This window comes from Callithrix jacchus, chromosome 4 (assembly GCF_049354715.1).
Source record: "Callithrix jacchus isolate 240 chromosome 4, calJac240_pri, whole genome shotgun sequence".
NCBI classification, from domain to species: domain Eukaryota; kingdom Metazoa; phylum Chordata; class Mammalia; order Primates; family Cebidae; genus Callithrix; species Callithrix jacchus.
Genome location: NC_133505.1, coordinates 44,414,242 through 44,430,000, shown reverse-complemented (window position 1 = coordinate 44,430,000; position 15,759 = coordinate 44,414,242). Strand labels below are relative to the sequence as shown.

At 40.9% G+C, this 15,759-nt stretch overlaps 1 protein-coding gene across 6 annotated transcripts in view; it reads right to left on the bottom strand.

The window, feature by feature from the left end:
* Positions 1–5,892: 5,892 nt before the first annotated feature.
* MAPK14 (mitogen-activated protein kinase 14) overlaps positions 5,893–15,759 on the bottom strand; it is an 86,384-nt gene continuing 76,517 nt past the window's right edge. For all 6 annotated transcript variants that reach the window (XM_008994330.5, XM_035295467.3, XM_054253927.2 and 3 more), the window contains 3 exons: positions 13,639–13,717; positions 9,027–9,200; positions 5,893–8,267 (listed from right to left, as the gene is read on the bottom strand). In XM_008994330.5, coding sequence (XP_008992578.2) covers positions 8,200–8,267; positions 9,027–9,200; positions 13,639–13,717 — 321 coding nt within the window. In that variant the 3' untranslated portion in view covers positions 5,893–8,199. The remainder of the gene's footprint in view (positions 8,268–9,026; positions 9,201–13,638; positions 13,718–15,759) is intronic.

The window sequence follows — 15,759 nt, the reverse complement described above, 5'->3', positions numbered from 1 at the left end:
TGATCAGGAGTATTAATGATATGAGCATGCGACAATAATTGCTACATATTACAAACATCCAAGAGTTGCTTACCAATTTCAGAAAAAATCGTGACTGACAGCAGTCAGCCATGGTATTTGAGTTGCCAAGACAACACAACTGTATCAGTATGCATTTGGAGCTGTCACATTCAAGGTGATATGAATAGGTACAAGCATCTAACTACTTCATTATATCTTTTATGTAGTTATGCTTGAGCATTTACTTTTTTTCTTTTTAAGACAGGGTCTCACTCTGTTCAGGCTGGAGTGCACTGGCACCATCTTGGCTGACCGCAACCTCCGCCTCCAGAGTTCAAGCAATTCTCCTGCTTTGGCCTCCTGAGTACCTGGGACTATAAGCATGCATCACCACAGCCAACTAATTTTTGTATTTTTAGTAGAGACAGGGTTTCACCATGTTGGCCAGGCTGGTCTTGAACTCCTCACCTCAAGTGATCCGCTCGCCTAAGCCTCCCAAAGTGCTGGGATTACAGGTGTGAGCCACCCCACACTGCCCCAGATAACTTCTTTAAAATCTTTCTTTCTTTCTTTTTTTTGAGGCAAAGTTTCACTCTTGTTACCCAGGCTGGAGTGCAATGGCTCACCGCAACCTCCACCTCCTGGGTTCAGGCAATTCTCCTGCCTCAGCCTCCTGAGTAGCTGGGATTACAGGCACACGCCACCGTGCCCAGCTAATTTTTTGTACTTTTAGTAGAGATGGGGTTTCACCATGTTGACCAGACTTGTCTAGAACTCCTGACCTCAAGTGATCTACCCACCTTGGCCTCTCAAAGTGTTGGTATTACAGGTTCGAGCCACCACACCCGGCCAGCACTTATAAATGGAAATGAATTAGTATTTTTCTTTTGTCATTTATATTAGATCTTTGAAATTGTGTGAATTATGTATGAATTTCACATCAGGATTATGAAATAGATGTTATGAAATACTAGTTATGCACAGGATAATGGATCTGATAAGAGTTTAGAACCACTGGTTTTTGTCAAGCATCTAGGCTGGGTCTGTGGTTTCACATCTTTTTATTTTTTGGTGCAACTGACACTCAAATATTGGTGGCATAATTTTTATTTTTAGATGCAAAACTGAGGTTAAGGTTGTTTCCTTATTTAACTTATAAACAAAGCACTTTCCTTAAACTGCTCAAATAGGTCTGCAATATAATATTATCCCACTGGCTGAGTACTTAGACCACAGCCTATGGCTTCAATAATGGGTTTTCCAGAAACTGCCTCAGGACCATTTGTCCTTAGGAGCTCTATTCCCAACTGAATTTAGAGGCACACACTGTTCCCAGATGCAGAATGCTGCAAATTCACCCTGACAAGACAGGCTCGATGCCCAATGTCACCTCAAGTGAGATGCAGACTAACCAGTATCTTGAGGGTCCACAACATACCAGGCACATTAAAGCTTGTTATTTCATTACTGGCTTAAGAAAATCTTGTAGTCATACCCCAGTTTAATTACCAGACTTTGCCTGTGGATAATGGCAAAGAGCTTCTGAACAAAAGGTAACTTAATTTACTCAACATTTACCTCTACTGTTTGTTTTTTTAAAAAAGATATGACCTTAATTCAGTACCAAACATACTTTCTTCTAACATCTTCCTTTTCCCCTAAAAATATGTATTTGAGTCTAAAAAGGCCTTTCCAATTTATACTTTCTCTCCAAAAAGTAGCTTGGCATCTTCACTCCAAAATGCCAAGCTTTAAAAAAAAAACAGAGTCCCACTCTTGTGGCCCAGGATTGAGTGCAGTGGCACGATCTCAGCTCACTGCAACCTCCACCTCCCTGGTTCAAGGGATTCTCCTGCCTCACCCTCCTGAGTAGCTGGGATTACAGGCACCCACCATGAGGCCCAGCTAATTTTTTGTATTTTTAGCAGAGATGGGATTTCACCATGTTGGCCAGGCTGGTTTTGAACTCCTGACCTCAGGTGATCCGCCCGCCTTGGCCTCCCAAAATGCAGAGATTCCAGGCGTGAGCCACCGTGCCCAGCTACCAAGCTACTTACCCTTTTTTTTTTTTTGAGATTAAGTTTCTCTTTTGTCGCCCGGACTGGAGTGCAATGGTGCAGTCTCTGCTCACTGCAACCCCTGCCTCCTGAGTTCAAGCGATTCTTCGGCTCCGGCCTCCTGAGTAGCTGGGATCACAGGTATGCGCCACCACGCCCAGCTAATTTTGTATTTTTAGTAGAGATGAGGGTTTCTGCATGTTGGTCAGGCTGGTCTCAACTCCTGACCTCAGGTGACCCACCTGCCTCAGCCTCCCAAAATGCTGGGATTACAGGGGTGAGCCACTGCACGGGCATTACTACTTTAAGTTACAGCAGGTTAGTAGGTGTTAACTTTTATTGTTTCAAGAGAAGAGGCTTTGGTGTTCTTCAAGACTAGGAGGGTCGAAGTGTTCGACTCACGGTTTTTAACCAGGGATGATTTTGTTCCCCAGAGGCCATTTGGAACATCTCAAGACACCTCTAGCTATCCCAACTGGGGGAAGGGAGCATGTGTGCTACTGCCATTAGTGGGTAGAGGCCAGGGATGTTGCTTAACACCCTACACTGCACAGGACAGCTTCCGCAACAAGTAATTATCTGGTCTTAGATATCAATAGTGCCAAAATTGAAAAATCCTGCTTCAGATCCTTAAAATACCTGTTTCTACTGAAGAAACCACCAAGCCCTCCCAGCTGGCTGGAGATTCCCACTACAAATTACTGGTGCAGCTTTGCTTGCCAGAGGGCTAACAGCTGGCTGCAATTTCCTTCCAGCAACTGTTCTCCTGCCTTGAAAGGTTGGGCTCTAGCCCTGGAAAACTGAAATACAAGACTGGTTCCCCAGGTCACATAGACTTTAAACACCTTTCTGATTAAAAAGCAAATGAAAAGGAAGAAAAAGTTTCTTCTGATCACAAAACAACAACAAAAAACCCTCAGTGTAAAAAACAAACAAACAAAAAAACGGTACACATGACAGAAATAGCATAAAAATTAAAGGGCACAATCCCACTACCTAGAGATGGTTAACACTTCAATACATATTCATTTCCTAGCCATGCATTATCTATCGACAGAAAAGGGGGCCAGTATACTATAGTTTGCCACTTACTTTTTCTCCTTCATGATGCATGTTGCACATCTATCCATGCCTCGCTGTATGGTATTCCACTGCACAGACAGCCATCATATTCGATGAAGTCCTTGTTGACAGTTATGTGGATTACTTCCAATGTTTTGCTATACAAGGAATGTGACACTGAAAAACATTATACTTTGTGCACTTGGGAAGACCCCCTTTTTTTTTTTTGAGATGGAGTCTTGCTCTTGTCGCCCAGGCTGGAGTGCAACAGCACAATCTTGGCTCACCGCAACCTCTGCCTCCTGAGTTCAAGCAATTCTCCTGCCTCAGCCTCCCAAGTTGTTGGGATTACAGGCACTCGCCACCACACCCAGCTAATTTTTTTTTTTTTAGTAGAGACGGGGCTTCACCATGTTGGTCAGACTGGTCTTGAACTCCTGACCTCGTGTTCTGCCTGCCCCAGCCTCCCAAAGTACCGGGATTATAGGTGTGAGCACAGCCACTGTGCTCAGCTAATCTTTTTTTTTTTGAGACAGGGTCTCAGTATGTTACCCAGGCCGGAGTGCAGTTCATGGCTCACTGCAGCCTTGAACTCTGAGGCTCAAGAGATTTCCCACCTAAGCCTCCCAAGCACCAGGTATGTGCCACCACACCTGGCTAATTAAAAAAAAATTTTCAGTCCCCAGCAATGTTGCTCAGGCTGAAGGCTTCTGAGAAGTATAAATGCTAAGTGTAAAGGGCATGTATATCATTAAAACATATCTGTATTATAAATAAAATTTATTTTATTTATTCAATTTATTATTTGCATATTCATTAACCAAGTCCTTGCAGCTACCAAATTGTATAGAGAAGTGAAAGTCATCCCGATGTGAAAACATTCACTAATGAGCTATTTATAAAAAATTTGTCCCTCTTTGCTTCTTAAGTACCTGAACCCAGAGTATTTATCCTGCCCACTGTATTGTGATCTTTTGTTAGTCTCTATGGTTATATTGTAAGCATATGACAAATGACACAAATAGAATGCAACTTAATTGCAATAATCACAAATCTTGCAAATGGTGGTGGATTTGATGAAGTAGATAATAATGCTAGAAAACTGCTCAAACCTCAAGCAAAAGCCCTGAAAAGTGTGAGTGACAGACTCAGACCAGTTAAAAAAAGGCAAGGTGAGGAGGTAATCACTGATAGATACTTATAAAAAAGAATGATGTGAGTATCCAAATATCAAGAGGCCCTCTGAAAATTGATGAAGCCCTCAAATGTTTTTGCAAAACTTCCTCCTATTATGTTGGAAAAATCAAATGAGATTATTGTAAGATACAAAATCAGTTTTACTTCAAAAACAACTTGATTTCATTATTTATCAGAATACATCTTAAAAATTATGAACATGCTTTTATCATTTTGTTCCATTTTCATGATTAAAGTCCCACTCAGACTTCCCCTATTCCCCAATGTCCACCACATACTATGAAATTTTGGTCCCTGTTTTAAGTGGACTCACTGATGTCAACTCTCCTTGAGCTGAGCAGGCTGTCTTCTCAGAAGCCTAGGAAGAAGGCTGCTCTCACGTCTGGTGTGTGAAGGCAAAATACTCCCTACAACTGTCTGATTCTTACAGGAGCCAAAGGACCCCACGTAACAACCAGGGTCCTTTTCTCTCACCTCCTTACACAGTCACTGGGATTGGAAAGGAGTCTATGCTTGGTCTGCCTTCTATCACTGCCTTCACTCCCAGCTGCCCGCCAGGGCCCGGGCAAAAACCCAGCTGCATGTTCTCAATATCCTCATAGGCTGACACCCACAATCTACCGTGGGACACCTGCTGGGTGTCATTCCAAGGACACTAAGAAAGGAAGCACATCAGCAGAGTGCCTGAGAACTCAGTTGTGAGACCCCGTGGCTTTTCATCCCGTGATGTAACTCGGTTGTTCTGAAGAGTATTTTCAAGGACCATAGCCAGCTAAGACAAAACAGTCATAAAATACATCCACTTAAAAGCTCACAATATACACATATATGTAGAAACCCAACATTCTCTCTGGCAGTTTTGCAATAAAAATACATGGCTTATAGATAGTCTCAAATGTCAAAGATGGAAAAAAACTTGAACTTCACTTTATAGAAGAGAAAACTGTAGCCCTGGGCCAAGGGTCAGCAGATTTCTATAAAGGGCCAAATGGTAAATGGTTGCCCTTTTGGAGGTCATCTGGTCTCAGCTGCAACTCTACACCTCTGTAACTGTAGCATAAAAGCAGCCACAGACAATAATACATAAACAAATGAATGTGGTTCTGTTCTCAAAAAACTCTATTTATAGACACTGGAATTTAAGTTTTACATTACTTTTCACATCCTACAGAAACTATTTCTTTTTTTCCCCCAATCATTAAAAAATGTAAAAGCCATTGTTAGCAGGCTATACCAAACAGGTGGTGGGCCGGATTTGGCCCTAGGCCACAGTCTGTTGAGCCCTGTCTTCTCCGCCACTCTTTCACTTGAGTGTAGATAAGACAGGCCCCGGCACTTAATATCTCATTCATTTGCTCCGGGCTTTACCCATCCACAGCAAAGACCTAGATACTCTTCACCAAAAAATGTACAACTAAGGAGCTTTTGATAAAGCGTCTGATAAATGTTGGGAGTAATATTAAGATCTGTCAGAAAAGTATGTCGGGTCACGGTTTAAAGGATATTGACATAATGCCATACTGTGCATTAAATAAAAACAATTAAGAGAAAAATAGAATGAACTTGAGAAACTCACTGAATTTGAAAAATAGGCTTTATTTTAACCAGTGGTATTGTCTGACATCCTATATGGCATAACTGATTACAGCCAAGTTCATGACTACAAATAAAATAGCAATTTCCCTCATTCTCTCTTTTGTTTTCTGTTCAGAGAAGTCAGGAGATGGGAGCATTATGCTCAGAAACCGAAGAGCTCTTCCGAGATCTCCAGCGTAGAGTCCAGGCTTCCGAAGCATGCAGCCTCCTAACACGTATGTGGTCACATGTGCAAAGACCTTTATTAAAAAATATTCAGAGCAGTATTTCTGTAGGAAATCACACTAGCATTTACAACCAAACATGGCTGATAAAATTGATCTTGCTGTGGATGGTGAGGATTTGAACTGCAATAAAGGAGATGAGGCCTTTACGTTTGCTTTCCTTGAAAGGGGGAGAGTCCCAGCTGAGAGGGAATCACCATCAGTCTGCCTCCTTCCTTCTTGCTCCAGTTGACTCAGGGGGTCCACCCTGTCCCTCTGGAGTACATGTATCACTGCACTGATTGAGAAATGGGAACACCTTGGCCCAAATACAAGATTCTGTCACACAGCCAAACTGGAAGTGACTTTATACTTTCTTATTACACTAAAGGCTTAAGTATACGAGCCCTCATGAAGAACAAAATGCCTGAAATTCAGAAAGTTATGAAAACAACTCTTCTCCACCCCTGAGGATATGTCATCTTTATAAAGTTGCAAATACAAAATATTAAAATAATTTGCCCTTTCTCCCCATCAAAAGGAATCACATTCTCAAAGGATTCCTGCAATATACAAAATTCTGAAACAAAATTTATTTTTCCCCAAACCAAGAAGTCAATGTTAAGCTGCCAAGAAGACCCTTTTCCATAGAAGAGTGGAAAAGACACCTTGTTACTTTTTTTTTTCGTTTTAAAGTAACCATATTTAGAGAAAGATAGCAAAAGGAGTTTCTGGCCTCATGAGCTTTAACCTTTTACTTTGATTTTCAGCATTTCTGAGCATTAGTTATCGGGAGTGAAGAGAATAACTTGTTTCCAAAGTTTGGGATATTCCTGGGAAAAGCCCTGATCTTTCCCATGATAGCTCCCCAAAAATAGTTTGTTGAAAACAGATGGCATGAGTGAAAATGCTGTACATCCATCTGTTCCTCTTTTCATGGTTTTCACATCAAAAGCACCTGAAGTATCAATTGTGTTCAACACAGAACAGCACTGGGGCTCAAGAGAGGATGATGTCACTTGCTGTAACATCAGCTGAGGTGACATGGGATCTAAACTATCCAAGAAGTCTTCACTGGCAAACCTGCCTGACACCAGGGCCTCCTGAAGAGAGCAGGACAAGCAGCTGTGCATGCTCAAATAGCAAGACGTGCAAAACACATCCTCACTCCGCTAGAAATAAAGAGTACACAGGAAGTACATGACATCAAGAACCTGCTTCTGACTACTGGGGCAGATATTCAAGAAACCTCTGCACCGAACATGAAGGGTAAGCAGAGAAATGGCAACACCTGGGGGTGAGGGAGAAAGAGAGACGCACATATATGCATGCGCTCACATGCACATATGGCCACCTCTGAAGGCTGCCTGGTTACTCCAGGCCCACAGGCAGCCGTCCTATAGCCCTCTCAACTTGCCAGGCTCAGAACTTCAGCAGCTGCAGTCTTTTAACTATCTATACTTTTTTCTCTCCTCTTAAGGCACAAACATATTTACAGTTTCAAATACACCTGTCAAGTTCTGAGAACCATACTAAGCAAGTTAATCACAGGCTAGTGCACAGAAGCCGGTTGGTCCTTTTTGGCTGTACGCATCACTGAGGGATGGTGCCAGGTCTGAAGCAGCCAGAAGATGTGGGCCTTCTCTCCATGCCACTGTGGGATGTTGTCAAAGTCTACCCCCCCACCATCAAGGTGGGATTCCAGGAGAAGTCAAAGTGGCAAATGCAGGACTGGGATTGGGGACATTTCATATTTTTTTTTACTTTGCATTGAACAGATCCCTAAAAAGACAGTAGCTCTTGTCTGCCTGAGCTGACTCTCAGAAAGAAGAGCAAGGTGGAGGCTGCCCTGGAGCATCCACAACCTCAGGTAAAGTCACTGTGATCATAGTTTGCTCATATTGTCTTACCCTCCCACAAAGACAGACACACACATGCACACACACTAACGCACGCACACACACCCCCTTCCACCATGGAGGAAATCTCTGCAACAAGAGGCACTTGAATGATATTTGGAGAGTTCCCGTGAAAAGGCCTTCCCCTCACAGTGAAGTGGGATCAACGAAAAAGAAACCAGGTGCTCAGGACTCCATCTCTTCTTGGTCAAGGGGTGGTGGCACAAAGCTGATGACTTCATCATAGGTCAGACCTAGAAATTGGGAAGGAAAATTAAGATGTGAGAGTTTAGGCTATTCTCTTTGCTGGCAAGCACTCTGACTTGAGCTCTAAGCTCAAGATCTTTCGTCCTTGTCCAGGTAGTTGTATGATGGGCTACCTCAATGCTTGTATGTAATAAATATCCTAATGGAACATGTGGTCACACAGAAGTTCAAGGAGACATAGAAAAGAACCATTTTTTTTTTCCTCATGTTTTTCATTGCTGAGTGCCTCTTTAAAGCTCTCTATGGAGGTGCTCAAGAATAATGAGCACTCTCACAAGCTATAGCAACAGATAGTCTTGACTCTTGGGATTTAACAGTTCTGAACTTACGTTTTATGGAAAGAATATGGGACTGGACACAGGATACATAGGTTCCATTCCTGGCCATGTCTCTAACTAGTTCTAAGACATAAATTCTCTTTGTCCCAGTTCTACTAAATGTAAAACTGTAAAAAAATCCTATTCTTTATTTAGCTCAGAGAAATGTTGTAAATGCAGACTCTGAAAACCTCAAATCTCCGTGCAAACTCCTATGTGAGGGGCTGTGCATAAAATCGAACCAGATATAAGTATCTCAAAAGTCCAGAGAGTATCATTGTCTTCGACAGTTTCCACCAGAGAACATATTCATCCTGCATTAGAGACCTCAACTACAAGTGTTAGCAAGTTGATTATGACCATTCAGGGTTTTCTTCCCATTGCTTTTGGTTAGTGATTCAAGATGTTAATGCTACCCTTAGGACTTACTTTTCCACTCATCTATAAGGAGGTCCCTGCTTTCAAAGGACTGATCGTAAGGATCGGCCACTGGTTCATCATCAGGATCATGGTACTGAGCAAAGTAGGCATGTGCAAGGGCTTGGGCTGCTGTAATTCTCTTATCTGAGTCCAATACAAGCATCTTCTCCAGCAAGTCGACAGCTATTAGTGCCATAGATGGGAAGAAAAATAGAGTTTTTAACATGCTACAAAAAATGATGCCTCATTAAGCAAACAGTTTTGACCCTTCATATCCAAACAAATAATTCTCCTCCAAAATGCCTACTCTAGGATATATTAGCCCTTTTCTATGTGTGTATAGCTGTATTTTGTATGTTTTCAAAATTTTTATTTTTTGATTCTAGGGTACCATGTTCATGTTTGTTACATGGGTTTTAACACAGACTGATGGGGACTGGGCTTCTTCTAGTGGACCCAATATTTTTCTACCCTTGCTCTCCTCCTGCATTTTGTATTTTAAAGAATATGTTACTAAAGAAGAATTTTTTTTTAAATGACTGAGATTCTGTCTCAACAGGCTTTTGTGGAACGTCAATGTCAAACTGCTACCAGTGTAGTCAAGCTGTATTAAAACAAAAGCCTACAGCTAAAGTAATCTAGAATAGGTAGGCAGGACTTTTTTGTTTTTATTTTTTTGTCCTCCTTCATTGTTTATTTACTAACATAAGGCAAATAAATGTTCATCAAACAGATCTTCAAACAGTGAACAAATTGAGGGCTTTACATGGTGATGAGGGTGAGACATGGTATTTAAATCAAAGGGAATTTTATTTTTTAAAATTTCACTATGAAAAATTTCAAATATGCAGAAACAGGAAAGTAAAAACAATGGTAAAGTGAATACTCATATGCCCAGCATACAGATTCAACAATTAACATTTTTACATTTTTTTATTTCTATGTATTTTTTTCTGACATGACAATTTACCCTCCCCAAATATTTCAACACAAAGACATCTTCCTATATAATCATAATACAGTTATCATCTCTGACAAATAATTTCTAAATATCATCTAAAATCCAATTCATGTATAAATTTCTTCAATGTTGTCTTTTAGAACCAGTTTGTTCAAACCAGGATTTAATTAGGAGCCACGCACTCCAACTGACTGGATTTCTTTAGTCTCTCGTAGTCTATAGAATAATCTCCCCACTTCTAAGCCCTGTTCTTTCCTGATTTTGATCTAAAGAGACCCTCTGGTTGTCCTGAGAATGAGCATTTCTAGGAATGTGTCCGATTTTGCTTCTTCTGCTGTCATGTGTCTATACCCTGCTTTCTGCTATCCCCTGTACTTCTCCAAAACCAGAAGTTAAGTCAAAAATTTTTTTAATAATCAGGTTAAACATTTTTGGCAAAAATACAGATGATGCTGTGTATGTGATAGTGTATTAAGACCATCTGTCCCACTACTAATGAGCTAAAATTGATCACTGGGTTAAGATGTTTCCCCTTTGAACAAACCAAGTAACCTGTGGGATATTCTGGTATCAGGTCAATATCTGTTCCTTTCACTTACGGTTTTTTGCATTCAATGGGTTTCCATCCCAAAAGCAATTATTTCATAAGGGGTTACAAAATGGTAATTTTTCTAACTCTATCTTTCAAATGAGTATGTTTTGTGTTTCAGCATGGCAACACTTGGGAGGATAAATACTGCCACATAACCAGTTATCACTATGGTGAAACAAGCTTTTGAGACTTTGCAAATTATAAATATGGAGGGGGTGAGGGTGAGTAGTGAAGAAGACAGCTTTCTAAAGAGGTCTACTGCTATGTACGCCGGAGGCTGTAAAACACCCCTGCTCTGCAGCTTGAATTCCAGAGTAATCCATTGGAGAAATATGGGCTTCAGGAGGATACAGAAACAAAGTGAACAGTCATGTGTCAATTCAAGCTCATAAGTTTACACTTTAGAGTACTAGGTGAATGCCTGGAGATGTGTGTGTATACACACACACACACACACACAAACGAATATATATTCTTCTGATGGTCTTCTCTTCTTAGAAAAAGAAACCTTATCAGCTGTTGACTTTATAATTAAACACAGATTATATGACAAGTCTCTGCCACCCCTAGGGAAAAAAGTGCCATATTCTTATAACCAATAAGGTCAGGGGTAAGAAAAAGATTCCTCAAAGATCTTATTAGATAGGCATGGTGGTTTGTGCCTGTGGTCTCAGCTACTTGGGATAGGAAAGAGGAAAGATCACTTGAATGTAAGAGGTTGCGGTTATAGTGAACTATAACTGTGCCACTGTACTCCAACCTGGGTGACAGAGTGAGATGCCATTTCTTAAAAAAAAAAAAAAAAAAAAAAAAGACCTTGACAGATAAATATATACACTAACATCAAAGGGTAATTTAAGTTTTAATTCATGTTTTGGGAATAGCAGTGAAACAAAGTCAGTGGCTGACAAAATAGAGCTGTTAATATTTATATTGCTGACATGCTCCTGCTCAGTTAACATGCTGGGCACGAGCTTCTGACAGTAGCACTGTGCTCCATCTGCCCAGCAAGGGGAGCCTCATTATATGACATCACTGTTTGGCAATGGGCTGTAAGGCACATTTAAATGCTGAGAAGTACAGTGCTGAGCACCAGATGGACCAAAGCCTCCATTCAACTCATTAGCAAAGTGGTATCCAGTTCTTTTGGAAGTTTAAACGTCATGATTTCAAAGAATGGGAAGACCTATCAGGAGGTATGTGACCTAAATAAGCTGCTGGAACACAAATATCTCCCCTCTCCCCGCAAAAAATGAATTAACAAATCTTTTTGAGTCTGTTAACAGGGTGTCAGTGAGTACTGCCATGTTTAAAACTTAGAGGTTATAAATTGAAACAAATTCAGAACAGAATGACAGACAAGAGCTAATAAAACATCTTTTCCCAAAATCCTGTAGTAATTATTGCTCAGAGAGAGCTTCTCATAGATCCCAGAATTAGATAACAGAGCTCAAATAAATCACACAAAGCCAAGGACAGCATGCCAGGGCAGATGCAAACCTAAACCAATCTCAGTAGAATCCTACCGACCCCTGATGAGACTGTGGATTCATCCTTGGGCAGGAGAGCAACCCCGCTGAGATATGACATACTCTCCATCTCTGAAGCTGACATGAACTCAACCACAACTGCCCAATATTTCAAAGAGCATGACCATCTCTGCTATTAAAAGAATTATCACAGCGACACTAAAATTCCTCTTCATAATCACTATGGATGAAGTACTTAAAAAGGTAAAATCACCTAGCCTTCACCCCTACTTCTTAAGAGGTTAGCATGGCTGTCAGCTCTCAAAAAGATAAATCTGAAGCATAGCTGCCAAGACCCTTAAGCAGAGAGATGATCCACACAGATGTAAAGAAATGCATTGAGATTTTAAAACATGCCACACAATACAATCTTCAGAATAGTGAGAAGGCAGATTATACCCATTATCATAGTATAGCTTCCTTCCCTATTGTAGGGAGGTCCTGGTCTGATCCTTCTGTCTCTGCCATTAAACAGCACTGTCCACTGTACTCTTATTCTAGAGTCAGAGAATGAGAGGCAAAGCAGCTTTCAGGGGCCATCTGAAGCACACATCAGTCCTCCCCTTCAAAGAATATAGTCAGATACACACAGTGGCTCATGTCTGAATCCCAGCACTTTTGGAAGTTGAGGTGAGCAGACAGCATCAGCCCAGGAATCTAAGATTAACTTGGAGAAGATGGTGAGACCCTGTCTCTACAGAGAACTCTTTAAAAAATTAGCCAGGCATGGGGATGCATGCCTGTAGTCCTAGCTACTTGGGAGGCTGAGGCAGGAGGATCACTGGAGCCCAGGAGTTCAAGCTTGAGCTATGATTGTGCCACTACACTCTAGCCTAGGTGACAGAGTGACACCCTGACACTACAAAAAAAAGAATAAAACAACTCATTTTTTAGCCAAGGCAATACATATCTTCAGCTGTCACCATCACTTCCTTCTGCCAAGGATCTTGAAGGCAATATGAAGCCACTCTAAGTTTAGGTAGCAAATAATCTCCACAGAGAGGAAAGGATGGTTACGCCTCTGAGAGGCAGAGAAAGAAGAGGGGAGAGGAAATGTACATGAGTGTGGAAGGTGACAGGATGTGCAGCAACGGCAGCTACCAGTGGAGAAGAGCACCCTGCAGGAAGCTCCTGGTGGCTCCTCTAAACACCCGCCTGTGCTTCAGTGGTTTCTATCCTCCACTCGGGGACACCATAAATCCACAGCAGTTGTGAATAAGTTATAGGCTTTCTTCTGTACCTGCTTCTTCTTGCCTCTCCAATCTTTTCTCTCAACATTCCCATTACTCTATCTCCTTTCTCCAGTGTACCCGTCCATTCTCCCAACCCAAAGTTCTGTGATCATATAAACATATAAGCATCTCATGTGATTAAACAAAAAATCTGACAACACAAACAGATAACAAAAGCCACATTTAGCACCTTCTAAGGTTCAACTAATGATATTTTATTTAGTCAAAAGGAGAAAATCTTCTTCAAATCCCTAATTTATATCATAACTAATTCAATATCCATGAGGTGAAGCTATGGTCAACTTACCCAGGGGATTGGCACCAATAAATACATTTGCAAAGTTCATCTTCGGCATCTGAGTCAAAGACTGAATATAGTTTCTTGCCTGTAAAAACAAGGGTTTTCAGAATGACTTTGTTCAATAATGTTACTGCCCTCAGAGAAAGAATCTTGGTCCTGCTAAAGAAGAAGTATTAACTGACAAAGTCCACTAACTCCAATGTTTATAACTGTCTTTGATAAAACTTCTCCCTTGCTGCCATCCTATCTTCCCTAGTTACGATCATCACCTTTATTACTGCTATCTCTCACAGTTGCATTTCAAGTGAATGAGAATATTAATCAATCAAATTCTCTTTCATTAGCTTTCTGATCACAGGATGAGTTTAAAAACTGAGGCCAAGATATAAAAGAAGTGGCCCTTTCTGAGACAGCCTTCTCAAACAGCTAAAATCGGTAGAGGGGTTGGTATTCACAAAGAAAGTCTTGGACCAGCAGTCTTTTGAGAGTGCTGACTTCAGTAGGTGCTCTTAATACATCAAAGTATGTCAACATTAAGCCTTGCTAACAAAGTAACACTGGTAACAAAAAAAGTTAATATAAACTTAATGTAACAGTCCTACCTCATAAGTTAGAGTGAAAATTAGAACCCACTACTTTCTTAACACAGTACTTGGTTCCAAGTGAGAGTTCAATAAACATTATCTGCTATCCCACTATCACCTTCTGAAGCAAAATCTGCTGTCTATCTTAACTACCTCTTTAAAATTCCTGTTTTAATACAGGCCAACAGTAAAAGTATGCATGTATATTTACGTTTATACATACATACATAGGTTATAAAAAGTTCTGGTTGCCTGGGCATGGTGGCTAACACCTGTAATCCCAGCACTTTGGGAGGCTGAGGTAGGAGGATCACTTGAGCCCAGGAGTTTGAGACCAGCCTGGGTAACATGGTGAAATGTTGTCTTCAAAAACACAAAAAAATGAGCCAGGTGTGGTGGCACATGACTGTGGTCCCAGCTACTTGGGAGGCTGAGGTGAGAGGATCACTTGAGCAGGGAGATGGAGCCCAGGAGGCTTCAGCCCAGGAGGTGGAGGTTGCAGGTGAGCTAAGACTCTGCCACTGCACTCCAGCTGGGATGAAAGAGTGAGAGTCTCTCTTAAAAAAAAAAAAATCTGGTTGCTCAGGCAAGTTTGCCTTCTGTATTTTATATTTTTGTTTTAGAGACACAGTCTCTGCTCTGTTGCCTAGGCCGGAGGTCAGTGGCACAATCACAGCCCACTGCCTCAGCTTCCCAAGCAGCTGGGAATAGAGATGTGTGCCATCATGCCCTAATTTTTAAACTTTTGTAGACCTGGGGTACTGCTGTGTTGTCGGGATGGTCTTGAACTCCTGGGCTCAACTGCTTCTCCCATCTCAGCTTTCGAAAGTGCTGAGACTGCAGGTGCATGCACCACCTCCAGCCTTCACCTTCTAAGTTACTACATGTTGAGTCAGGAGGAAAGGTTTTGCTTTGAAAAGCAACTAAGAATCTTTCTGATTTGAAAGGAAAGTTTTAGGAATTAAATATATAAATGGCTGTAATCCCTTTCTACTTGAACATGTAAATGAAAAGATGAAGGGAAAACAGATAACAGAGAACTATCTCATTCAGAGAACAGTCATCCCTTCAATAAAAATAAAAGACTACCTGAATATAGCTGAAGTAGAAACAAAGCTGCTGGAAGAACCCTCTGTGATGCCAACCTGGTTCCCCAAAATATTAAGGCTGTCTTAGAAAGAAATAAGTGCCCCAATCTCCCCTGATAATAAAGCAAGAGTTACACTAAATAGTAAAGAATAAAGAAGGCACCTAACCATACCAAAGTGTTCATATTTATTCTATATTATTTGTGTCTTTTCTTTTAAATACAGTACATATTAGTACTGGATATTTCAGTTTTTAACTTTTTAAAATAACCTTCTTTTGGTCATGAAAAAAAAGTGGATGAATCAGAAAGCATGCTAAACAGTTAACTACACTTCTGAAGGTCATGATAGTAGCACATCCTAGCTACAGGCATAGCACCTACAAAGAAACAGCCTCACAAGCACTAAATTCACAAAACCAAATATAAAAATAACAATTTTCCATTTACAAGCTT